Source organism: Typopeltis vanoorti, chromosome 11, assembly GCF_054136105.1.
Source record: "Typopeltis vanoorti isolate ZY-2024b chromosome 11, IOZ_Tvanoo_1.0, whole genome shotgun sequence".
Classification (NCBI taxonomy): Eukaryota; Metazoa; Arthropoda; class Arachnida; order Uropygi; family Thelyphonidae; genus Typopeltis; species Typopeltis vanoorti.
This window is the reverse complement of record NC_143559.1, coordinates 90,313,954-90,341,826: the sequence shown is the minus strand read 5'-3', so window position 1 is coordinate 90,341,826 and position 27,873 is coordinate 90,313,954. Positions and strand designations below refer to the sequence as shown.

At 34.9% G+C, this 27,873-nt stretch overlaps 1 protein-coding gene and 1 pseudogene across 1 annotated transcript in view; both read left to right on the top strand.

The window, feature by feature from the left end:
* The window catches only part of LOC150101841 (dehydrogenase/reductase SDR family member 7-like), a 97,411-nt gene that overhangs the window by 46,642 nt on the left and 22,896 nt on the right, over positions 1–27,873 (top strand). Inside the window, exon 2 of the mRNA XM_090399914.1 lies at positions 25,752–25,901. Coding sequence (XP_090256040.1) covers positions 25,752–25,901 — 150 coding nt within the window. The remainder of the gene's footprint in view (positions 1–25,751; positions 25,902–27,873) is intronic.
* LOC150101842 (U6 spliceosomal RNA) lies at positions 5,943–6,010 on the top strand (annotated as a pseudogene).

Genomic DNA, 27,873 nt, shown 5'->3' with positions numbered 1-27,873 from the left:
GTTAAGGCTGGAACTGCAACCCCCTTATGAAGGTTCTTCGCATTCCAAGCGGGACTCAAATTAGTATCAAGAATTATCCCGGAATTAGTATTAAGAGTGATAGGGTTGTTATCATTATTTAAGATATTTAATTTGAAAAAAAATTCCTCTGAATCTCATCTTCATTTACTTATCAATGCCGAAAGCCTTATTATAGTTAAATAACCTGATTTTTCAATACTTAGCTTCATATTGTCTTTATCAATTGTTGGCAACTGCGCATGTTCTTCCTCTTATATGTTTCAGAATCTGTCTAAATAGTATGGTAGCAGAGTTTTAGACCAGAAGCTGAGAAGAAACAGAACAAAAAGGAGAAGAAATATTTGTATTTTCTCTTTTGTCAATTGAGAAAATACAAATGTTTTAGACCAGAATCTGTATCTTCTCCTTTTAACCAAGGAGAAGTTACAGATTCTGGTTTAAAGCTCTGCTGCCATCTGATAAACGAAAATTCGATTTTTATTTCAAATAAAAGAGGACCATAACTGGAATTTTGCTCACTAAGATCGCCTCTTGTGAACAAAACTTGAGACAAAACTTTTGATGCAACACTTTGAATGTGAGAATATTATAAGGTTGGTAGGATTTGAGATTTCCAAAGTGTTAGGAGTTGAGCAAAAGAGAAGAACTGTTTTGAAAGAAAAAGAAAATCAAGTTTTTTAAAGGCCGAGGAAGCTATTGATGTAATATGTTTCAGCTAGGATAAGCTGGATGTAAGTCAGTCCAAGAAGGGGAAACTGATCTTGAAAGGATATTGGAACATTATAAAAAGTAATAGGGAGAAGTAGAATCTTTCTTGCAAACAATAAGGAAGAGCTGTTTTAATAGCATTGAAATTTACTAAATTCTTTTCATCCCTACTAGAGAATGTTGAGAAGATCAGATCAATGTTTAAGACCTTGGTGATGGAAGACATTGAAGCTTCAGTCATTTGAATATTACATTGCTTCAGAAGAGGAATGGAGAGGACTGTCATTAAAAACAGATGGCAATCCAATCACAACGGGTATAAAGAAGATCATAACATGGTAGCTGGTTAAGATCTCGATGCAAACATAATCAAATGACTTGGACATACCAAGAGTGACCGAATCTCCGAATTTTTTCTATTGTCATGTCCAAAAGTAGATAAGGTTAACTAGCAGGTCTACTATAGAAAGAAAATAGCAGAATCCATGTTGATGATCATTAATTAATTATGTGTTTCCAAGTAGTAAAGAATCTATTGGTTGATGAGCTCCTCCATCACTTTTGAGAGTATTGAGTTGAGAACAATGAGATGACTGACTTTTTTTATCATCTTTTTAGGTATAGGATGGATAAAAGTTTGCTTCCAATGCTATTGTGTAACATGGAAGCAAGCCGATGAATATGATAGCTTATAAAGGCGATACGCGATGGGTGTTAACTAGCAGACTTATCAAGATTAATGGGAATTTAGTGAGCAGTATGTGGTACTACAGGAGGTCATATGCTTTGATCGTCTAAACAAGAATTGGAGGAAGATTGATGCTAAGAGGTCCCATAAGGATGTTGGAGCGGTGTAAACTAAGAATGGCAGAAGGCTTGGAACTACCCTTAGACTAGAAGCTCGTTTGCCAGTTGAGCAGGAGAAAAGCTTTGTTTTGAAAGATTTGGCACCGTTTTAGCGCCATAGGATATGAGGCAGAGACTAACTGGGAGGATATCATCTATAGAAAAGGAAACATTGATGAGATTATAGTCAGAGTTGCCAGGAGAAGGGCAGCTATCCAAAGTATATTTGGAGGGAGAGTTGGTTAAGAAAAGATCATGAGCGTTGTCTTTTACTGCCTGGTATTCTGGGTTGACATGGCAGAGTATGATTGCTAGCAAGTGATTCGGCCTTTCCTTTCGGCTTGAATATAGAAAAGAGGGAGCTAGTTTGCATTATGAGATTATGAACATTAAAATCTCCTAGGAAGATAATTTCACAATTTGGATACTCAGACTGTATGAAATTAACTTTAAGAGTTATGCAGTCAAAAAGGACAGCATAGTTGTCTAAATTCGCGATAAACGCAGCAAATGAAAACTATAAAACGAAGTCAGTGGAAATCCTGAACCAGAGAAGAATGAAAAACGAAGATTCCAGATTTTATATTTGGCAAAGAATGATTTGACAAAGCTTACGTTTCATTTTTTTGGGGGGAGGGGGCATTGTTCAAGGTCTACTGGGACAGATGAGGTGGACAGTAGTCGTGGAGGATGTCAATTGTAGGTCGGTTAGGAATATTTTGATGCCTACAAGTAGTGGTTGTATATACTCCGTATCATTAATGTTTGTACTGAAGCCCAAGATGTTGATGAAATGGATGGGGAAGCGTTTTTATTGGATGAAATGCTGATGTTATTTTGGCTTTTGGGGGTATATGTTTTGCTATTATTTTTCACTTTCTGTGATTCACTTTCACTTTAATTATAATTCACTTTCTGTGATTCACTTTCACTTTAATTATAATTCACTTTCTGTGATTCATGTTAATAACATTACGTTCAGAACACACGATACCTGCCTGTACTATGTATCATGATGTCGTGAGGGCCTTGACTGCTTTCTCTGAGATAAGTTTGTTGCTCTGGGTATGTCCTTGTATTCTCATCTAGGTTAACTTATTAAGTAGCATCATAACATGTTATTACTTCGTGTCAGCTCACCGCTCACAATAACCGTGTCCTATTTTATTCAATAATAAAGAAATGAAGGATGGATGGATAAGGAACCCCGTGGAACTAGATATTGTTACACAAGCGGAAAAGATCTCCTCTATTTCATTAAGTAAAGCAACACCAGCCTTGTAATTATATTAGTACGTCCCAGTTATGTTTTAAGTTATTTTGTCGGTTTTACTTTTGCCATCACAGGAAAAAGCAAAACATAGTTTCTTAATTAAATAGGAATAAATTAAATAAAGAAATCAATTGCCCACATTTCTTTATAGCAACTGTATTATTTTCTATCATATTACTACAATTAGCGTATTACATATAAGACTGTCGTATTACATATACTCATCACAACCTTAAGTACCCTGGAGTATATAAATTGTGGTGTGATTGCAATATCCCATACTTTGGTCAAACTAACAAATCTATTGAACAACGCATAGAAGAGCATAAGAGAGACATCTCATACAAAAGATCTCATGCAACTGCGTTATCCAGTCATGTTCTTTTTTCAAATAATTCTAATAATGACCAACAAAGCCACTCTGTATGCTGGAATAGATCAGAAAATATTTTTCGCTGTGAAGATGAGTTTGAAAGGAAAATCGTAGAATCAAGGGAAATCCTACTGAACCCGGTCCACTTAAATAATAATTTAAGTTATAACATCCCAGATAGCCATGCTGCAGTTATTCAATATTGGCGTTCACGTGAACTTGCACGCACAATTGCAACAAACAATGGCACACCAGTTGGAACAACTTGAAAAATACAACGTTTTTATGTATCGATTATGTGAGGCAATTTGTACCTGTAATTTCCAGTTTGTTTAAATAATTCAATGTTTATTAGTATTCCTTTCCTTTATAAATACCTGAAGAAGGCTGCTATATGCCGAAACTAGTAGTATTTATCATTAAAATCTTTATATGTTATCTCGGTCTTGGAGTCATTAAATCTATTTTTTTCAAATATATATATCACTTAAATCTGTGTTGTTATATAATATTAATTATTATGAATAATTAATGAATTAATAATTAATAAATAAATAATATAAAATATTAAATAATGTTATAAAAATTAGTTTGAATGACTATATACCGAGAATGAAAAAGTTTAATGTTAAGATACTACTAGTTTCGTTGAATAAATCAACTTCTTCAGGTATCACAGGCAAAGAATTATATAAAATAAGAGAGACATGATAAAATTACATCAACAGATCTAGCATAAAAAGATAATAGTACATTTTAAAACAGGAATGCGTGCTGGAGTTCCAATTGAAGTTGACTACGTGCGTGAGCTGTCACGAGTGCGCCAATACTGGACATATATATATATATATATATATATATATATAATTGAATTATGAATTCAATTCACGTTATGAATTATAATAAATTAATATTGCATTTGTGTGCCATGCATTCGATGTTTAAACCAGTATCTATAATAGCATAAATAAAATAAAAACCCTCATTAGCAATATCCTTTTCTTTTTTATTAACGATGCATTTCTAAGTATTATATAATCTATTTCCTCATCTTTCCTAATATTCTTTAAGTGATATGCTTTGAAAAATTTCCTTGTTACACGCCTTATTTCAAATAAACAGCAACAGAAATATCTCGACCAATCTTATTCTACTCATTAAAATGCAGTTAGCATTGTCAAGAGAAAAAGAAATAGAGGAAGAGGTGGAAAGTTGAAATATAGCTTTCATTATAAAGCACCTTTGCGAAGGTCCTCCTGTTTACGTCAACATTTAACCTTATTTCTAAGAGAACGAAGGTATCACTTCCTTCATATGTGTTTTTGAGTATGCAAGTACGGTAGTCTTGGAAAAGGGTGGTAAAGAACGTGTGTTGACTTTTTCTTTTACCTGAAATCAGGTGAGTGGTAGTTGATTGATTGTATGAAAATTATAATTTCAGTTACCTATTCAGTTAAGTGCTATTTTTTTTTTAAATTCATTACACGATATTAATTAAATTTAATATATTCACTATACAAGATATCTTAATACTGATGCATGCATACTTTCAAGGCAATTAATACTTATTTATTATTAAGAAATGAGGAGACAATCTTATAGAATATATTTTTTAATGTGACTCCTGCTCATCAATATTGTAAGTCTGTAGTACTGTGTATTAGTGCTATGAGTGGGCTAAGGATTTTTTTCTATCTTTTTTTTTATTAATTACGTTTTTTTTTGTACTTTTATTTATTTTTTACACAGTCCGTAAATCCTGCTCTAGACACCAAACATGGAACTTTTTTCAAGCCACTTTAGCCTTCCAATAAGCAGAGACATGGTCTCACACTAGGTAATGAAATTCATCTCCCACCTAAAAGACATTCACAAACATCCCTGCCCACAGCTGGATTCAACCCGCAGCCTGTTGGTTATAGAGCTCATACGCTAACCATTCCGGCCAGTAAGGCTGGCACTTATTCTTCAGTTTATGACTATTACTCAAATAATAGTCAATGTTCCCATTTCTGATCATTTTTAAAGCCTAATGGCAGACTGTAACGAATGTCATAGTGGTGAAATATGAGAATGATATTGTAGCACTTCAGTTTGATTTGAATTTAGCAGGTTTATGAGGTGAAAAATGAGACTGCATCTTTAACGCCCTTAATATGTTGTTCTTTTGGTAATAAACCTGAACTAAAGAAGTACTGAATATTAGTCGATAGTCAGTGGAAGTGGTAGATGAGTTCTATTATTTAAGTATGTTTGTTGATAGCAATGAAGTGTAGGATAAACACAAGCAATTGTTAGGCAATGTCCAGTTTCATAGCTTTGTTGTAGATAACACTGATCGATATGGCCAAAAAAAAAAAAAAAAGTGAGATCTTTATACACAGACTGGTTTGTCTTCAACTGCTAATTCTTGTCAGAGATTAAGGTCGAATTTTGTGTTCGATTAAAACTTTTTTTTAAACGGCTCTACTGAGATTATGGTAATTTTGGATCTTACTGCAATCTCGTCAGAGATTGCAGTAAGATCCAAAGGCGGAAGCGTGGGCGGCCAAAGAAGAGATGGAGGGAGCTGGTAGAAGAGGACTTGAAGATGAAGAACTTGAATGTGGTGACAGCCCAAGACAGGAAGGTGTGGAGGAGACTCATAACAAACAGTGACGACACTTAAGTGGGAGAAGCTGTAGAAGAAGAAGAAGAACTGCAATCTCGTCAGAGGTAAACGTACTTCCTTCGGCAGTACATATACATAAACTGAAAAAATAAAGAGAAGATTAACATGGTCTCTGCACCTAAGGCAATACGCTGAGCCAATCCTTCCGCCCAGGATTGGCTTAACGTATGCTTAATTATGCTTAGCTTTGTGAATGTCTTGAAATGGTAGATTAAAATCATCATCTGGTGTGAGACCACCATCTTTCTTAGTGGATGCATAAATCGGCTTGTAAAAAGTCTATGTTTGGTCTTAGAGTAGGTAGTAGTCAGGGGCCGTCTCCAGATTAGATCGCTCCATGAGGCAGACAATTAAATATCACGTGCGCGCGCGCACACACACACACACACACACACACACACACACACACACACACACACACACACACACACACACACACACACACTAACTTACACACAAGTGACTTAGCCTCTTATCAACTCAGCCGATGTATATATTAAATTGACAAAGGAGAAATACTTTGAAATTAAAAAAAAAAATCTTATATAAAGTTGATAATTTTTTTCCGTTCCGAAAATTGAGAATAATCCACATGATATACAAAAGCTACAATGATGAACTTATAAATTCGATCATTTATTTTATTTGCTCGAATAACGTTCGAATTATTTGTAATGCAGTGACGGAGTAGGCAAAATTATTTGTTCTAGTTACCCTAGATGGATAAATTATGTGAAATTTCATTTAAAGTTATGTTTTAAAAATCAAATGTCACCGAGTCAACTCTAAAAAGATTTCTAGTTCATTTTGATGAGTAAAACGAGTGAGTCTCTCTCTCTCTCTCTCTCTCTCTCTCTCTCTCTGTTGGAAGGACACCAGCACGAACATGAGTGTCACCGTTTCCTCCCCCCCCTCATAACGGGCAAACATATGCTGCGCTGGTGGCCCCACCCCATCGTCCGGATCCGGTTGTGCTGATCAACTTAACCTACCTTACGTAACTAATTGTCTCGTGGCTGCCAGCTCAGAAGAGCGGCTCTACACGGCCTGTAACACTGTGACGAACCCCTTCTGGATGGACACGCGGCATTTCAACTACGCAAGACGTTGTGTAGGAACAATCACCGTATCCTCCAACTCCTAACGATCAAAGTTCGACTACAGCAAGGTGCCGTTCAGTTAAAAGCCAACACGCCCATCGTTCATCACATTTGGGGCTTCTCAACGAATGAGAATGGTCACCTTCAAACAAACAAAAACAAACACCTGAAAACGACAATGATAAAAGAAAACCTATTCTGAAACCAATGTTAAATTTCCTAATTAACACTTAAAATTAATACAATATAAAGTCAGCTTTCTCTTGCAATTTACGCTCGCCACTCGGAACACCGTTCACTCGCATGCAAGATACCAATCTAACATTGATCTGATCTTTTCCTCTTTTTGTCAACTTCTGTAAATTCACTCGTGACATCGCAAATATACTTAACGAAGACTCAGCGTTCTATCTTCCGATTGAAGATCTAATCCCTGTGGTAAATGTGGTGTTCACTTTGTAATCTCAACAGAAGAACAACCCATACCATTGTATGGGTTCTTTTGTTGTGAAAGTGAATTTCAGCTTTCCTATTAACAATGGAAAGCATCCTAACTGAGGCATTTGCTGTAGAAACAACGATTGTTGATTCTTTATTGTTTAATACAGTTTGCCTCAATGAAATAAATAAAGCTAGGACTAATTTTAGGATGAATAGTACATAATGTTTCTGTGAAGGGTGGAAGTGAAAATGAAGGGTGATCAAGAATGATCTGTGTTTTATTTCTCATGGTCGTATTTCTACCTCCACGATGCTATGGGGAAGTAGAAACGTAATTATCTCCCCTCATTTTAAATTAGTCGAAAGCACAACTGTGCTTATTATTTTTCAATCTTCTGCTCAAAGCTTCCGTTTTCAGTGTGTTCTTATAGCTTGTTAAAAAAAGAAAGTAAGAACTGTGATTTGTACCGAGTGTTCAAAGAACAATATCTAAGTTGTTGCAGCTCAGTTGAGAGGAAATCTGCCTTCTATTTGAAAAAAAAAAAAAAAAAACTGTTTTGAATCTCGTTTCTAAAACGCAAGGAACACACATATATTTTGACTAAAGGCAAGTTCGGGCCGTCGCCAGATTAGATCGCGCCATGAGGCAAACAATTAAATATCGCCCCTGATGGATATTTTTAATATAATTCTTTCGCATTTTGTATATATTCCAACAGTAGACTGCGAAAAGGGTTTCAGGACAACTTTTTTTAAAAATAAATAAATTAGTTAATAAAGGTTCTCAAAGGTTAGCTTGCTGTGGTAATGCAAGAATCGTTAAATTTACTTAACAATCTTTATTGCGATTATATATATAGGTATCTCCTGCCTGTTCTTGTCGTGTAATGTTATTTCCGATTTTGAACACGTCTATAGCTTTTCTGACCACTTTCCCCACTTGGCTGGGAACCATCACTTTCTATTAACTAATCTTTGAAACATGAGTACATTTTTACCCGGATGATGTCCGAAGCAAACTGCAGTAGACTGAAAAGATGTTATGCATTCACTATTAGATGCAAACTTCACTGGACAAAAAATGACTGGATATAGTAGCCTAGAAGATACTCTAAAATTTTTATTTTTGTTTTTGAAATAAGTTTGTTATTTATTTCAAATTTGTTATTTGAATTAAATAACAAATAATTTGGGAATGGAAATTTTGCTCTCTCTTTCGGGATGCATAAAAATCTCAGTGCGGTAGTGATAGAGATATTATTTATTATAACAGCAATTTAACCTAGAATTGTTTTTGACTTAAGTACTGCACATAATTCACATGGTTTATTTATTTCCATGCATTATCATATAATTTCGTGTCGTTTGGAATAGCTTTACTTGACATTGTCCATGAAACCAATTCGAACGAAACCAAAACTGAAGATGAGTCAACAAGTTTTAGTACATTTTGGAAGAGGTTCTAAATCTATGAAAATATATGATATTTTCAGAGATTGACATGCTTCCGCGTAATTTGTAGAACAGCGGAACGTTTCGACCTTCGATAGAAAAAGACCTGCGTTTGATTCTGTTTCTGAAGAGAGGAATCTTTATGTGGGCTTATTCAACCGAATGTGAGTTAGCCGATCTCAGATGGAGGTTGCAGGAGTTTTCTTCCCCCTGGAAACTCGAGTTTTTCACCCCGCTTACAGTCAAATCAGCCATGAGAACACACGCAGTTTACAGAAAATACTGTTGTTTGTGGTAGTGATGATTATGGGCGGTAGATGATGTTGATGGTAGTTGTTGTTGTTGTGTGTGTAGGTGGAGAATTAAATGAAAGGGAAGACGAAGAGATGTGTGTAGAAGAGTAGAGTGGAGTGCCTTCCCGCGATGAGTCCTTGCTCCTTGTTGGTGTCATGCAATAATAATAATAATAATAATAATAATAATAATAATAATTTTAAATGCAAAAAGTAAGAATTAAAATAACGATAACAGTTTCGCAACTTTGAAAGCAACAATACTCACCACTCTTGACACGAGCTGTTATAATGCTACGCTATGGAAACAACACATTTGCGCCAACCACAAATCAGAATCCCGTCTTTTCCCGTCTAGGAGACGCGAAGAATCTTCATAAGGCTTTTTAACTGAGGAAAGGCAGCCGGTCTCATAATGGAGATGGCAGGATTTTTTATCCCATAAAACAAACAAACAGATCTCAAGAACACGCATAATTAGTAGACATAATACACTGCTCTGATAGCCTTCGTTGTTTCGGTTATAATTCAAAATAATCGAACTACTTTTTTTTTTTTAATTTATTGGTTTCTTCAGTGTCAGTCATCGAAGATAGTCATTTTAGCGGACGAAAACGCTAGAAGAGAAAGAAAATTGCAGTAGATATAAAATGCAGTATTTTTCTATTATTACAAGCAGAAAAGTTTTATCTAATAATACTTCAAATATGATTTTATTTTCGACTTTTGTTTTTCATTTTTGTGTTTCTGAATCGTGTTGAAGGAAGGTGGGGAAGGGAGCTTTTTCCAACCAAAAAAATATCCTCTCGTGTTGCATTTAGTTTCGAATTCCATTTTTCCTTATACTTTCGAAACAACATATCAAACTGTTTTTTAAAATGTATTTTTATTTCTTAAGTATATAAATAAATAAATGAATAAAAATGCTAGTTATTAGCATATTTTTTATATATGCTAGGACGTGATCACTTTCAAATTCATTTTCCCTCCACTGGAAAATTCAGTTAGCCAGTGGAGCGAAGAGGAATAATGGTGTACTAAACAAAATGGGACAAAATGTAGGTCAAGAGTGAAGGACAGGCGTGAGAGAGAGAGAGCTAAACACTAGGGTGAGAATATAATAATATCTACTGCAAGTATATTTGCCTTCAGCAAAACAGATTGCTTCATACTATACGAAGTACATCACATTATATTCGCAAGTTTTTACCTTCCTCTTTAATTACATGAACTGAAACTCTGTTGTAGTCGGACTCCTGAGAATCAGAGACATAACGAAAAAAAAAGTTACATGAGCAAAACAGAATTGCACACATAAACTTACAGAGAGCATTATAATAATTTATCACAATAATTGAAACTTAGAGCTGTTTTAGCATAACCAGAAATAATTTTTTGTAATTTTTGCTATTAAAAATAGTACAACTTAATATAAACTTTTCAAGAGTGATCCCAAATACCAAATTTCATTGACTTTATTAGGCAAAGATGAATTATTATCAATTAAAGCAGTTCATCAAAAACAACAATAGAATCATGTTATTATTTGATATAGTTTTGCCAATAAAAATGGCCCAGTTATAGGGCCATTTTTGTTGGCAAAAAATGTAGGAAGGACTAGTATCAGGACAGTTTCGACTTTTACTGAAATCGAAACCGATCTGAAGTACTGAATATCATCTTCCTGGGTCTAGTTCCCACTGACGAGACTGATAAAGGTCGAAACCGGTCTGAGTGGTAATTCTACTATAACGCTTTGCATTATGGGCTCCTAAAACAACTGATGTAAAGTAAACATTCTCTATATACAAGTAAACTAGTCGTGAAGATATTTCATGCGCAAACTGTGTAAAGAATTAAAAACAAGAATATAACTACCTATATAATTGTACTTTGTAACTGTTATCGATATGTGCAATACTTAGTGCTTTTTTTGAGGGGGGGATGGCACCTATATTACCAATGATGCATGAAGGCGGGATGGTTTTAATTTTCAACTTTTCCTGCACAAAGAATGCATACAGGCACCTAGTGTTTCACAAAAAAAAAAGTGTTTCCCATTCAAGCACTCATTTGAAACACCTACACATATCTGCTTTAAAATGTCTAAAATCTTTAAAAATTATGCTACAATCTTTTCTTTATTCATTGTCCTTTTCATGCGAAACATAAGTATAGTAGCAAATAAGGTGTTTCGTTGAAATAGCATTCCTTGAACTGTCAAGAATAGATATGAGTATCTTTTGAAATAATGGTGTCAGTGGTCATGGCGAGTGAAGAAATCGATACTTGGAACCACCTTCTGAGAGGTGAACGTCTGTCTATATTTACGTCACGAGTAATATAAAAATTATTCAGTTAAGAGCACTATAAATACTGTTACAGTGTGCAAAGCATATTAATTATGAGTAAGAAAAAAACATGGGTGCTAAAGTAGAATCAAATCAAGGTGATAAAATGCATTATTTCCTTCTTTCTTTCTCCCTTATTTCCAGGAAGGAAAAATGGAGAAAGTGATTGTTGTAATTTATTATCGGTACAGCAGAATTATAAAATGATGAGGAAAACAATTTGCAATTGTTCAGTTTTGTTTAAACGAGGGGCATGCAGAAGTTGTAGTTTATTTTATTTTATTTTATTTTTATGATAGTCCCGCTTACTAAAGATTCTACACTCATTGCATATATTAAATCGTGTATAGACTAAGGATTTTAGATAATCCAAAAACCTAGTCTAAACATCAAACCACCTTAGGCCTGAATAAGCATGTCGGTGGGTCTTACATTGGACGATAAAATTATTTACCCCCCAAAGACACTCACCCAAACATTCATGATACAGTGAGATTCAGACTAACACCGGAGAGCACAGACAATTCATTCGGGCAACAAGCCCTGCAAATGGTTGCGATTTCTGATATATTTCCGTGGTTTACATTGGACGATTTAACCACAAAATGTAGTTATAGGCAGAGATTATTTGTTGAGTCTCTGTGACCTGTATCTTAACTTTACAAGTTAAGATCAGTGATTATAAAGCAGAAAAAAACATCGTGTGTGTGTGTGTGTGTGTGTGTGTGTGTGTGTGTGTGTGTGTGTGTGTGTGTGTGTGTGTGTGTGTGTGTGTGTGTGTGTAGAAACAGGATTCACAAAATACTTGCAATCTGAGATTTATTAACTGAGGGGAAGGTTTACCAAAGTGTGCTACGCGTACCACACTATAGTGCAAAAGAAGGGCGACGCGTGAATTGTGTCTTTTTGGTTGGAAAGATATGGACTCGAATTTTGCCTAGGATACGAAGAATTTTTTAAAGGCGTTTTAATCGACGGTCTCGTATTAGCGGGAGTCATGTAAAGTCTCACGATACGTGGAAAACTGCATGCCATGATTGATAGAGGCCAAGAAATCACAGAACCCGGACCGCAGAACAATAGCAATCGGGTCTGCTGAGCGACAAGTCATGGTTATGCTTTTCCAATGTGATGGACGCGTTTGGGTATGAAAGATAACAAAAGCATTTTTTTATCTAAGCTTGCTATCCGGATGAATGTGGAAGTGTAATGATATCCACTGGTCTTGGTACATGGAATCATACTGGATGGTCCTGCATTGATGGTGTGAACAACTGTGTCCTCCTACATTGCAACACTTTTATGTTACAGGCTTACACCTTCAAAAAGAATAATGTAATAATTGTAACAAAAAACATTGTAGTAGCCAGCACAGGACCCCTACTCGGAGTCCAATACGGGTTTCAATTGTTCGCAGTTCCATTCCTAATAGAACAGAATGAGGCATTATAATATTTCTAAGATGGATCTCCCTATTAATGGACTAAATAATTCTTTAAAAGAAGTGTTATAAAATGTATTCTATAGCTGTTTTTAAATAGAAATAAGTTTAACTACTTTGTGGACTATATTTACAGTAAAGATTTTAGAGTATTTCTGGTTGGCATTAATTGAAGGACTAATACTTTGTTTTGGTTATTCCTAAGTACTTTATGCTGAACAGAGTATATCTCTGATATACAATGCTCATAAATATTTTTAGTAATGGTTTACTAATGTAGGTGATAACGAAATTAACGAGAATATCCTGTAGACATTCCCTTAGGACTAGAGATTTCTAGATTTCAAGACATTTCTGTTAATTTTTCATATTTCCATTAAAATGTAGTCAATAAAACAACAGTTTAAATTAAAATTCAAGTAATTTATTCATTTATTATGCTAGTATTGGCATGCTCTTTTCATTATTATTTTAATTTGTTTTTATTTCATTAAAATAAATCGTACCAGGGTACCCAAACACAATTATTGTTTGCATAGCCTATCTGAATCACTATGGTTTTCTTAATATGCATACAAATAAATAAAAATAAAGAAATTAAACTTCTTATTGTTCGAATAATAACAGTTGTTTTTTTAGGCTTGTCTTCTGTGGGTTAATTTATTTTTCCTAGAGTTTTATATATAAAAAAAGAATTCTTTAGAAAAAATATCGGAATTCTGAATAGGAGGGTGCTTGACAAGTGAATCTGTAACTGAGATTTGAGAACTGTCTATTAGAACCAGTATACCCACTCAACGATAGCAGAATGACACTCCTCTTCCAGGGTCTCCCTGAAATGTGCGAGGCTGGGAAGAGGGGAAATCACAAAATTTGAAGTTCACGTGAAAAAAAGTGTTGCACAAATATCACTCTAATAAAATTCACTCCGTTACTTTGTTTGCATGATTCACATGCATTCGAAGAAAGTAAACAAATCTTTACATATCGAATTCTAAGAAATTTCGTTTTGCAGTTTCAAGATTTTTTTTTTATCATTTCCCATGACTTTTAGTCTGTAGATAGACAGACACAACAGCTCACTTGAAATACCACTGTTCCAGGAAGCCGTCAGACAAAAATCCAACATATACCACTGAATTAGAATGGAACATGCTGTTAATAACACAAGGCACATAACTTCTGATCTTTTAAAAGAAATATAAAACTCTACATATACTGATATTTAAATCTCCAATGTGATATCCTCTCTGTAATCAAATCACAACAATCTAGAATCGCTAATGATACTGATCCAGCTAAATTATTATTATTTTTTAATCAATCGCTTCGTTTTATCCTCTCAATGATCCGATAACATTCATAGTGAGATTCGAACCTACAACGCATTAATTGGAGAGCAGCGAAGCTTTTGAACTAGGCTGCAAATATATATATATATATAAGGGAAAAAACTCTATTCGAACGAGCTACAGATGAACTATCTCCGGGACCGAGTCAAAGAAAGACTTACAAAAAAATTCCTCTACTCAGAGATCAGCATAGCGAACTTAGAACGGTCTTTCTGCAGGCGCATATCGCTATAGGTGGAAGTGACATAACTACAGAGCTACACAGCTCTTTCGTTTCTTTACTATTAACGTTTTCTTTATTTTATTTTATTATTAAATTTTTCCAGCTCTAAAATACCATATGGTATTTTAGAGCTGGAAACTCATTTTCCAGCTCTAATGACGTTCATTTTCCCTTACATATAACAGAAGTGTGTTATATGTAACACACTTCTGGTTGTTATTATTATTATTATTATTATTATTATTATTATTATTATTATTATTATTATTATTACATAACACCTCCAAGGATTCATCGTAGGAGGGCACACTACCCTAATACACAACTCACCGTCTCTCCTGCTTAATCCTCCGACTGCACAACGACACTACGAGTATTACCATCAACACACACAACGATAATCATCAACCTTCATTAATCGTATCTCCATATCTATCTCCTGGTATGATACTTGCGACAGAGAGTCCCTTGATATTTGTGGGAGGAACTCCTGATTTCCAGCAACGTCACAGTCTTTGTATAACAACTAGACGATTTACCCTCCAACTAAAATTTAACTCACAGAAGATCTAACATAACCATTACCTTCGAAACAGGACTAGATAAGTCTTTATTCATTTTACGTGCATTGAATAAAGTAGTGATTCTGACAAGCAGCTTCGTTACCACCTATATAATTTTCAAATATTTCGATCTGTAAAAGAAGAACCTTCTAACAATTTGTTGACGTGATGAATTAAATAATCTTAAATAGTTTCTCATTTTATTAATCAAACTTTATAAAAGCGGAGAAACAAAATTCGCTTTTAGCATTATGTTGTCCCAATAATTTTTTTTATTATTATTTTGTTTTTTCTCACTGTATCTAGTATCTAGGTGCTGGCCGATGATATGGATCTTCTATCTGCAGCTGTGTACATTTTATTGACGATAATAATTGCATATTTCGTTTTGTTTCTCTTTTTTGCCGATAGTGACTTAACGCTAGCTTTTTATGCAAAATTCGGGAAACCCCTCTGTAAGTATCTTTGACTCTGTTTAATTTTGCATTTTATATCTTCTAGCGATATATAAAGATTTGAAATTTAATTTTTATTAGAATACTTAATCCTAATTAAATACTTAGTGTTTTTTGACGGATTCAGATTTAAACAATTATACTACTTTATTATTGTTTACTTTAATCAACCATTATTTACTTCATCGAGTTAATTATATACTTAAATTCCAATGACACTTTACTAAGGTAACTCGTTTCCTTCAAAATGCATTTTTTAAGACAGGCGTTTATTGAATACAGTGTTTCTTTTAAAAAAATTTCCTTCACTCTATCTCCACTACTACTTTCAAAATATAACTCAGTCGGTATTGGCAATGCCCTTTGGGTAGGATAGACGGGATTTGGTGTATAGAATGCAAAGAACCTTTATAGTTTTTTTTTTTTTTTTCAAAAAGAAAGACCCTTTCATTTTTTTTTTTTTTTTTTAAATGAAAGGGTCTTTTCCACCTGGCTTGAGATTTTCATCCCTCAAAACAGGCAAACTGGCCAGAAGAACATACGCAATTAATAGACATAATACGTTCGCCTCATAGCCTTAGTTACTTTTCCCGTTGATCAAAACAATCCAACCCCGACCTTCAAATATAAACAATAAATGACATTCAAATAATCGAGCATAGTGTTCGTATCAGAAATAGAAAAGAAAATTATATAATGCTTGCGTTTTTATGAAGCAGGTGTTTATTTATCTCTTCCTGTCTTGCACACTTAGCGTGAAATTTCACACATCTGTTATTGAAAGCTTCTGAATTATATCAGTGAAATTAGCAAGGTATGAGGCGACAATGTCAGTGAACATGAAAGCAAGACACATCATATAGAATAACGTTCTAAACATTCGCCAGCGCCGAAATGGTTCAAACCAGTGCCCTCTGTTGCAGCGTCATGAGCACTTTTATCTGCGAGATGAATAGTGTAATGCATTCAGAATTCATACCTTCCTGTACCATTCTGAGCACGTACGTTGAAGCATTGCAAAACTTGATATAGAACAAAATGCTTCCTTACATGTAACAATTTTTCTTCCAATACGAGAGTACATGATTTTACACAAAAGTTTTACGCAGTAAAACTTTTACTTTAGATTTACCTTAGATTGTGCCAGATACAAATCAGCTTTGACTTCAATACCTTCCTGAAACTGAAGGAAATATTGAGAAGGCGTCATCTGTTTCAGATTATGAAGTCAAAACCAAAGTTAAAGGTGAGTAAGTTGAGAAATAACTGCATAAAACTGCGGGGATATTTACGCCTAATAAAGGTAGGAAAAATTAAGCCTGTAGTACTTTCCTTTAATAATAGGGAAAGAAATCAAATAAGGTAGTATTCCCTTTAATAAAGAGATAAAATTATACAGGTAGTATTTTCCTTGTATAAAGAAAAATAGATTCATTTTTCAGATTAAAGTTCAAGGGAATTACGGTAATTTTTATTGCTAACGTTGTTGTTATTCTTGTCTTAACAGATATCTTCGGGATCATTACCAAATGAATAAAATATACTAAAATAAAATAAAATTAAACGACATTATTTTTCAGGACTCCGACTTAATATCAGTTCGACCATTGCAATGACAGTCGGTTTGAGGGCATCACCCTTTTTACCGGAGGCTTGAAATGGCTTATAAATGTTAAGTATTTGGTCTATACAGCAGAGTTTTCGGGTTGTTTAACTCTTAACCCACCGACGATGTTATTGTACTGTATCGGCCCACCACCATAATGGTATACATTATGGTGATGAGCGATTAAGAGTTTACAATCTTTCGTGGGTGGAATTCATATAAAAAATATCAGCGTAAAATAAAATATATTTATTTTACACCAATCCACATCCATAAATTTGCCTCGCTTATAACTTTTTTTTTCAAATAAATTATACGAAATTTACAAACGTTAAGGTGTAAATTTTCTGTCATTTAAGTGGGGCAGGAATCTAATAATATAATAATAATAATAAAAAGTTTACCAGCAATACATATCACAAAGTAAAAATTTCCCGAATAGGTCTATGTAGCTTAGTCGGCATCAAAGATACCCTTAAACTGGAAAGACCTGGATTATAACCAGTGGCGAGATATGGAAATTTTAACAAAGAGCTTGCATCGTCGAGCAAAAAAAAAAAAAAAAAAAAAAACCAGCATTGCAACTTTGTAGAGCTTCTGACAGGAATTTTATGATAATTCCTATAGGATATCAATCATTAATGCTAGATCTTTTAAAAATTCCAAATTGAGAAGTCGGTTTAAAAAGCCCTTATATTTATCGTTCGATGTAAAATGCTTGCATAAAGCTGGGTAATTTCTCCACAAAGCAAGAGCGGTTCGTAAACCTGCAAGCTGTCTATCGTCGTCCAAACACATGGCCGATCTTTAAAATTTCGATACTAAAGTCTTTTGCAATCGTATTTAATTCTCGTTGATTTTTTGGTGATTGATGATAAAAAGCATATAATTCATCCCATAAATATTTCAAGAATGATTTATTTCTTTAATGTTTTTTATCGAATCGTCTAATGCTAAGTGTAAACGATGAGCGCAATACCAAAGCACAACGTTGGGAAATTTTTGTAGAAGTTTGATTGTAACACCTGATTTGTTTCCTAACATTACACTAGCTCCATCAGAACAAAATGCAATGAAATGATTTTTTATATAGTTATCAGAAAATCCATATGAATTTAAAGTAGCAATTATAGTAGCATGTATATATTCCACGGATATTAGTGGTATTTTCTAGTTCTACAAGATTATTAAACAAGAAGAACAAGGCGCTTGCAAATTTGAGAAATAATTTAACATATAGCTCACCACTGATTATAACCTCGTGTAAGAAGCAAAAAACCTTTATAAGGGATTTTCAGCCGAAAGTGAGTTAGTTGGTCTCATGAGAAAAAGTAGGGTTTTCCTCTCAGAAGTAAGTGACAAGAGTTTTCCTTCCAGAAACTAGTTTTCATCCAGCAAAGCATGCAAAACTATCAGAAGATGATAATAATAATAGTCTGTAATGCTTACAGGAGCATAAGGCCTACGACCTATCCAGATTGTCTTTCATAATCATAATTTTAAGTTACGGTTTTTAATCTTTGCTTAATATATACGTTTTTATGTGTAAATGAAAGGTGTTTTCCTGGCTAGTTTTCCTCCTTACGAACATGAAAAAATCGAGTTTCCCGGAAGCAAATGCTCTCTACTTCCTTATGAAATCGGCTAACTCGTTTTCATTTTAAAAGCCCTGATAAAGGTTATTCGCCCATCCCACAATGAATTCGAACACAGGTCTTCCCAACCAAAGCACTTCGTCGAAATCCTCTGAGCTACGAAGACTATCAACTCTCTTATTGTTCTAGTCCTACTTTTAAACGATAATAACATTCTGAATACTTTGCATACATGAATTTCAATTCGACATTACTTCTGCAAATGTAAATTTCTTGATCATATTTACCATTCAAAAATACTGAACCCCCGCCTCCGTAGACGAGATAAATCTTTATAATTTGCCAGCTCATCAAGCACGCGTATCTGTATTTTCTCTTCCGAAATGAGGTCATTAAGTTTCAAGCATCCATACCTTGACCTGACACAACGTAACCTATGTTCTTTATGAAGGAGAGCTACATATCAACAATTAGTCGCAGAATGATAGATTCGTGTCCCTAGAACAGCCTTCAAACTTCCAAAAAAAAAAAAAAAGTCAAAAGTCATGATAATTATTTGTGTTAATGAAAGTTATAGATACTTTTCTCAATTTTAACTTACAGGAAATTGCATGCGGTGTCGTGACTGCTGGGCGGAACGTTAATCGATTAGAACTAAATCAGTGAGATGCTTTTATTCATTAGGATTACATTTTAGTAATAAAATATGTATAATTGGAAATAAAGAACATTAGGATATTTTTGCGATTAAGAAAAAGACAAGTTAGCTTTTAGATATATTTTGCAAAATGTATAAGACTATTAGATTCGTTTTAACAACTCTGCTCGAGCTGGATGAATGATATTAAAATTTTCTATTCGAGATTTTTAGTAAAATATGTTGAGTCGATTCAATGTTTGTTTCAGAGGCAAAACAGTGAGAAAGGATACAAAGTAATTATTACACTCTGTCTGAATGGAATTTAATGACATTTTGTTTTTACTTATTATTTCTACTAAAATTTCTTCTTTAAAATGAGTGGAAAATATAGCAAAGCGATTTGAAAACAAAAGACATTACAGATTAGGCAGTTAGTTATTCACATATAGTCACTCCCTTACCTCATTGGTTTTTGGAAGTAAAGCCTTCTGCTAGAAGTGGTAGGGTCAGCGATGCTCTTTCCACAAAGAGTTAGTTTGACAATCACAACCATCCATGCCCCTGGCAGGATTCGAACCCGTAGCCTCATGGCCGGAGAGTGGATACGCTAACCACTTTTTTTTTTTTTAACCACTCGGCCAGCGGGGTTTAGAGATTATAAGAATAACTTGGTCGACCTACTCTAATAATCGCATCCTTCTTTTTATAGTATCTAACAAAAACAACTCTAGGTGCGATTATATAACGCACCTGTTTTATAATTGTCTCGGATCATTTCCATACTATTTTTTATTGCAAACAATTTCTGGAAGATATTATTATTATTATTATTATTATTATTATTATTATTATTATTATTATTATTATTATAAGAGATCTCTAGGGAATCTGGGACCCATCGAGTAAGGTCACACATCACTCACACCACCCGCTATACCTTTTCTTGAATTTATTCATAATATTTGCATTACCATCCCAAAAAGCAGTCCATTCCAATCACGAACCATTCTATGAGAGAAAAATCTAGCTCTCACCCTTTTCTCCACTGCATTCATTCTCAACTTCCAAGGATGCATTTCGCCCTTTCCCATCTGTAAAGCGAAAATTTCCATCTGCTGGTGTCTTGTATGACCCTTTCAGAAGTTTGTGAGTCCCTCTCCTATTTTCTAGTGTCTGCAATCCACAAATTCTCAATCTGTCCTCATAATCTACGTTCCTGATACCATCTTTAACACTCCACTTTACACACTGTCTCAGCTGTATCAGCATCATCACGGAAACCAGGAGAACATGCACAATGGTTCATGTGAGATCATATCAAGACCTTGTAAAAGATAAAACGACTTCCTTATCCTTTCATAATTTTTAAAACAATAAATTACAAGATAACTACGGTAATTCACTGATCCTTTCATGCCAGATGTAAGGATAAAGAACTTTATCTTTACATTTGACATAAGTTATAAGGATAAAATCAGCATGATTAAAAACATGATTCTGAATTTAGACTTTGATATTGGGCTCTTCATCAAGGAGAAAAGATGCCATGAACATTTTATCAGTATAAGAAGCACAGAAAAATGTTTGATAAAATTATGACTAATTTCCAGCGTGGACATAAAGGTAGACTAAATTGAAGAGATGATAAAAATGATTATGGTCGACCTACTCTAACAATCGCATCCTTCTTTTTGCAACGACGCCAGTGGGAAAAAAAATAGTAAAGTTTTCAGAGATGAACTTGTTATACACCTTGAGATAAACTTGTTATACTGTTCAATAAAAGTTTCTTCAAAAATACAGTTTATTGTGTATTTTTTTGTGATGAATTACAAAATTGCTATTTCAACAGAATACTATGATTTTATAATTTCCTGTTAAAAGGAATGGAATCTTTTATTATTTTAAAATATTATTGTTTATTATTCAAAACACTCTTTAAAACAGATAGTCGTAATCCTTTTGCCATGTAGATATCCTCTTCTGTTGGGATTTCGGAATTTTCATTTGGAACGTGTAAATTGATCTGCCTTAACAACATGTTCAATTAGCTCTTCACATCTAGTGTAATATAGTACTCATCATTATGAGAGAATGACACATTACAGAGTGCCATTTATATAATCTACTTTAGAATGACCTCTTTTCTTATTTCTACAAGAAAAAAAAATCTTGACATACAACATGATGGTAAGTAGCATCGTGACTTAATGGTTTCGAACACTATAAACAACCTAAAAGCTATGAGGCTAGTGTACTATGTCTGTGTGTGTTCTTCTGACTCTAGTGTTTATTTTGCATTTCAGCATAAAATCTTGAGTTTCCTGGAAGAAACACCTGCCATTTCTCTATAACTGGCTAACTCACCTTCAGCCGAAAAGCCCTTATAACGGTTTTTCGTTTATAGACAGGATTCGATACCAACTGAGTTATGGAGGCTCCGTCTTATCGATGAACTTCTTTTTCTTAGGCATTCTCCTCTGTCTATACAAAACAAACGTTTTTTTTTGTTTGTTTTCTTTTCCTAAAAGATAAACTCTCTTTATCACTTTAAGTTCTTTAGTTTCTTCCGATGTTTATAACTGTTTTCATTTGGACAAAATGAAAAAAAAAATCGTAAAATGGAAAACTTCCAAACTCACAATCTTCTGTGAGTTTGGGACTGATACAGTTAAGATGTCACTCAGATGGTCTGGTAGAAGAATTTCTGCTAAAATGGCAGGCAGCTTTGATGGAAGCTGGAGTTCCAGATTCAGACCAAACTCTCAAATAACCAATCATCGGAGTTTTGCACTAATATTTACTTTTGCATTTAACATCGTTTTCTTAGATCCCTCCGGTTGCGACTAAAAGTGGATTAATTATGAACTTGTGGAACCAACTTTTTTTTAGTTCTTTATTTCTTTATACTTGTTAAAATATCAAATATTCATCAGAGCTATGTTTCTGACTGGGCCTGTTGTTATTATTCTTATGATTACCTGCCTGCTACTAAGAAAGTCCATCTAAGATGGAACTGGCATAAACTCATGAATTATTAATTCATACTCACACGTATAGAATACAGCACATTAGTACTAAATGTCATTGAAGTACGTGGTATGCTTGTGAGGAAAAGTCAACCTCATTCTGAGAACGACTAGATCATTACTGAAAAAAAAAAAAAAAGATAACCCATGTAATCACCCCGATGATCACACTACTAGATTCCTCCTTTCACTGATGGGCCAGATTGTGCATATTCACACTCATAGTTTATCTTCTCCCTTTCATTTTCTGTCGTTTTTTTATATTGATTTTATACATAGATATTAAAATGCACGAACACAGTTCAGTCTTTCTTAAACTTAAACTTACAAACGTTCTCTGCCTCTTTAACCCGTTGCTGGAGCTTTTCCACATATTTTCGACTTTGACTGTAAAAAATGAACTTCATATATATTGCTCCACTCCCTCCTTCACTGTCTTTTTGATAATGCTTTCTACGTAATTAACAGGGGCGTATATTCAGGGTATACCAGGTGTGGTGCACACCCATAGAATAGTAATATCATCGATATTATATTTTTGCCTTTATTCCTGTTAAAGACTTCCTTAATTGTTTCCTGGCTTTGCGTGTTTCCTAAAATTAAAAAGTAATACACTACTCGTAATACTTCACGAAGAGGATACTTTTCGACGCGTAAACATTGCATCACATTTGCGTTAATACTCTGGGTGTGCGGTCTCAAATACGGACATCTTTCAGCCGTTTAAAATAGAAGTACAGATTGAGCAGCGGGTCAAATTCTTAGCATTCCAGTGGTTTTAAACCATCCAGAAAGAGAGGCAGGTGTGCGCTGAGAATTCTGTTTTGCGTGCGTGAAACGTAAACTGACGTGTTTAGGACACCGATATAGACAAGTTTTTGATATATAATTTTCTGTAAATAATTTATGACTTTTTGCCCATATTTACAATGGGAAACAATGTTGACAATCAACTGAACATCCCGTTTTCTGCCAGAGCTTTCGCGGATTGTATGACTATGATTATAGTCGAAGGCGGTTGGAACTTGTGTATAAATAAAACGAGTTATTTCAACCTTTCTTTGGTTCAATCTGGAAAAACAATAATGTCCCAAGTGATTACTTTATCCAATTTCTGTGCATATTATATTATATGGCCGTATTTAAAAATCGTATCAAAATTCAAGATATCCGTGTCACACTCTAGTATTTGTCAATGATAATTCACACTTTGTGCTTCACATAAACGGAGCATGAAGCATAGCTATTGTTCATTTCACTTTTATGTTTTCCATATTTAAACTTATATTATTTGATAAATTAAAGTATTCAAAGTTATTCTACAATTAATTGCATTGGACCAATTAAGATGAGCGTCTATGCGCTATGCACCCTTAACTCATACATCAATTAAAATGCAATCACGCGGTCAAATTGAAGTGAATTTTGTACCGCGGATTGCATAAGCCACACGACAACACACCCAACCTAAATAGACATGCGACCCGACTGGTTAACTCTGATTCACTCAAGCACAACAAACTCCTGCTATCTATCTTATTTTTTTTATGTGCATCTCATCAACAAAAGCTTGAACCTACCTTAAGGTATACCCTGAGTAGCCTAAATGTTGGATAAACCTCTAGAGACGAAGCTGATACTCTCAAGCCACTTCAGGCTTCTAGTAAGGGTGGTGGTCTCATATAGGACGATGAAAGTTGTCCGCCACCTAAGGACATTCACGTCCATCCCATTTAAGTGGAATTCGAAACCACAGCCTGCTGATTGGAAATCGATGACACTTTTAACTGACCAACTACGCTGCAAGTTAGTTCAGGACATACATGCCCAGGATTGACCTCAATGAATTAAACCCCCCCCCCTCTCCTGTTAGATAAATTCAACAAATGCCAACAAACACAGATGTTCATAAATACCACAATGCAATCTCTCTCTTTCTCTCCACATATTTGGTCAATCTTCTCTGAAAATATTCAGAGAACATTACTGAATCGTACAGTTTTCATACATTCTTTAAGTGGCAGTTCATAGCCTCTTGTTAGACATATCTTTGTACCTTGAGATTGGATTGGAAGCACTAAGGTGAGAATCCTGACAATTAACTTTTCGAAGTGTAATTAAGTAGAAAGTTTTTCCCAATACGAAATTGGTATTTCTTCCATGGAAACCTAAAGGTAAGTTAGCCGATCTCATACGGATGTAACAAGGTTATTTCATTCCGGAAACTTCGGTTTTTCACCCTCTAAAGAAGTAAACCTTAAAAACTTTTCAAGGGATTGGAATGCTTCTATTTGGACAGAAAAGTAGCTTTCTGCTATTTGCTCTTACAAAGTTAGATCTGAATTTGCTGATCACTGTTTTGCATATTTAGTGCTTCAGCTTAGGCTGAGAATTAAGCTGGGATTCTCATTGGCAAACGCTTGCAGAAAGCTGAATTTGCACACTTTTTTAAAACCATGCCTGGAAAATGGGAGAGAATTTTGGATGAGTTGGGGAGTGAAAGCTTCATAACGGTGAGGATAATTTCTGTGACTTATTCACAGCAGGTATTCGAATCAGAAGAGTGGAAGCGACAGTCTGACTGCTTAATTAAGCTGATGTAATAGTAACAACAACAACAACAACAATTACATATAAAGCAAACAGCTGACTAGTTTTTTTTTTTCAGTTTTTTTTATTATTTATTTTCATGCTACTCCAGGCCTCCAATAAGCGGAGTGGTGGTCTCACCCCAGGCAACGAAATTTATCTCTCACCTAATTAGCGATCCGATGCTACTTGAGGCAAACTTTAAAAGTGGTTAGCATGTTGCATTCCTGTTCTTTCATAACACATTTCTTAAAGACAACTTTATTCCCCTGTATATCAGGCTGTGCATTTTCAGTACCATCGGTGGACTAAAGTGAAATACTCTAAAAACCCTGCTCTAGAGACCAAAAATTGTACACTTCATGCCTCCAATAAGTGGGACGGTGGTTTTACACAGGATGATTAAACTCGTCTCTCACCTAAAGACAATCAGAAAAGTTCATTCCCACAGCGGAATTCGAACTTGTTCGTTGGAGAAAGGAGAAGTTATCCAACTTCTGTTTATTAGATTTGTTTGCTTGTTAATTGAAAAAATTTTAGTCCTCAATCAATATAATTCTCCCAGTGTACTGATGGGAGAAAGTGAATACAAATAGCTCTCTCTCTCTCTCTCTCTCTCTCTAGGGAGAGAAGAGAGAGAGAGAAAAACTAAAACTTGCTTGTTAGTATTGTCATTGTTGTAATGTAATTAATCCGATGTTAATTATGATTGTATTCTTTCTTTTTCAGCCAATTTGAAAAACAAAGTAGTGTGGGTTACTGGTGCATCGAGTGGTCTCGGAGAAGCGTTAGCATACGAGCTAGCCGCTAACGGAGCGAAACTAGTGCTGTCTGCAAGAAGGGAAAAACAACTTCAAGCTGTGAAGGAAAAGTGTCAAGGTTAGTGTTGACAAGTTGTTCCATATTGACCAAATCGTGAATAGTGTATACTGTTTGCTTTTCCTTAACAATCTGTCAGAATCGACCCACTAACAGTGTGGAATAAATGGAAGTAGGGATGTAGCTTGATCATTAGTCAAGGTATTTCGAGAAGATAAATTTCCTTAAGCATAAGCGGAAGACTACAAAAGTTTACATGGTAAACAATTTTCCCTTGATAAATATTGACAAAATGATGAAATCGCATCGCAGGTGGTGTTGCCACCAGGTTAGGTAGTGACAACGTTATGTAAACTGGTTATTCTTTATGGGCTGAAAGTTTGGGGCCTGTCATGACAATCCGATTGTGAAGTGCTGTTTGGGCTACTAATGTGCCAGAAACTGCAAACATAATGATCTTTTGTTTCATTTTGTAGTTTAGGTGAAATGTTATTACGCGTTTGTTTGGACTCAGGAAGTCTACAAAAATGTAAAAGCGACCATCTAATCAGGGCCGTACTTATACACAGGAGAGCACGAGGCTTTAGCTGGGGTCCAAAAAATTAGAGCCAATTAAGCTCTAATTATTAGAATTTAATTAAAAGCTCCAATTAAAATAATGGGGACCCCGAGCAGTCTAGCGCCTCGGGAAAAGTGTAAATACGCACTGCATCTAATGATGACAAGGAAGAGCAGCTGAAAGCTTGTTGAGATGGAGTCCAAAAATGATAATTACACCAGATTCCGTATTAGGATTTCGCGAAACACTTATTTCGAAATTTTGCGTTTTTACTTTGAAAAAAAAATCACCAAACTTGAATAATTTTTTTAACCATAACATAGTCAATGAATACATTTATGGGTGTTTTATTTATTTATTTATTTTACCTCGTTTAGTGAAGTAAAATTTTTTCATCGTTTACGACGGACTAAAGCTAGACGTTTTAGAAACGCATTTTTATGCTTCAAGATTTACTTCACGAACGTGAAGATAAACATTACAGAATCTTCACAATCTGACTGCTTGATAGAGGACAATGAACAACAATATTAATGACCGAACAACATGCAGCAGAGTACCCAATGCTGGCAACCGTCGACATACAGAGAGTTTCATGAAGACTGGGATTATTTTTAGATGCATTTCGCAAAATACGCTCACCCACTATTAGATTCGTTTTGTCCGTTCGTCCACACACCGGCATATAATTAACTCTCCTCTGCTAGAACAGATTTTAATGAAATATTTGAGATCTTTTTTGAAATGTTTCGAGTAATCTCGAGTTTGAATTTAATCAGACTATTTTTAGTGGCAAAATTAGATAAAACGTTTCGAAAGTATGCAAAATTTATACTAGATAGGCACAGTTCGTTGTACCTTCTACTGAGCCCGAGTATCGTACACTATTAAAACAATGAAACACGGGTCCAGCACTCGTACGCCACGACCAGGGGGAGCGCCGGCCATGTGTGCGACGCACACAGGCGCCAGGAAAGGCACTAAAGAGGAGGAAATACTTAAAAAAAAAAACGTTTTTTTAAAGTGATTTTTATTGGAGGGGGGGATGGGGGCGCCAACTAAAGTTTTGCACACAGGCGCCGGACACTACTGGCGTGCTACTGGGTATAGGGGGGGCGGCGCAAACTAAAGTTTTGCACACAGGCGCTGGACACTACTGGCGCGCCCCTGGCCACAACCAAACATTCCCACAACTCACCACAGTAAAATGGCTTCCAATGACATACCGTTTTTACCAATGTAGATGCAATGAAATCCTGGTGACGGAGAACAAATTCAACTTCAGACATCTTCGAGCGAGTTGGTCGCGTACTACTATTATTACCTCCTTCATCGCGGGAGGATATTCTACTCCATATAGTCCACCATCTATACTTCTTAATTTCCAGATACACACTACCCCATCTACTGCCCACTAATAGTATTTTTTTATTTAAAAAGTGTGTATTTTCTACAGCCTATTTGCGTTTATGA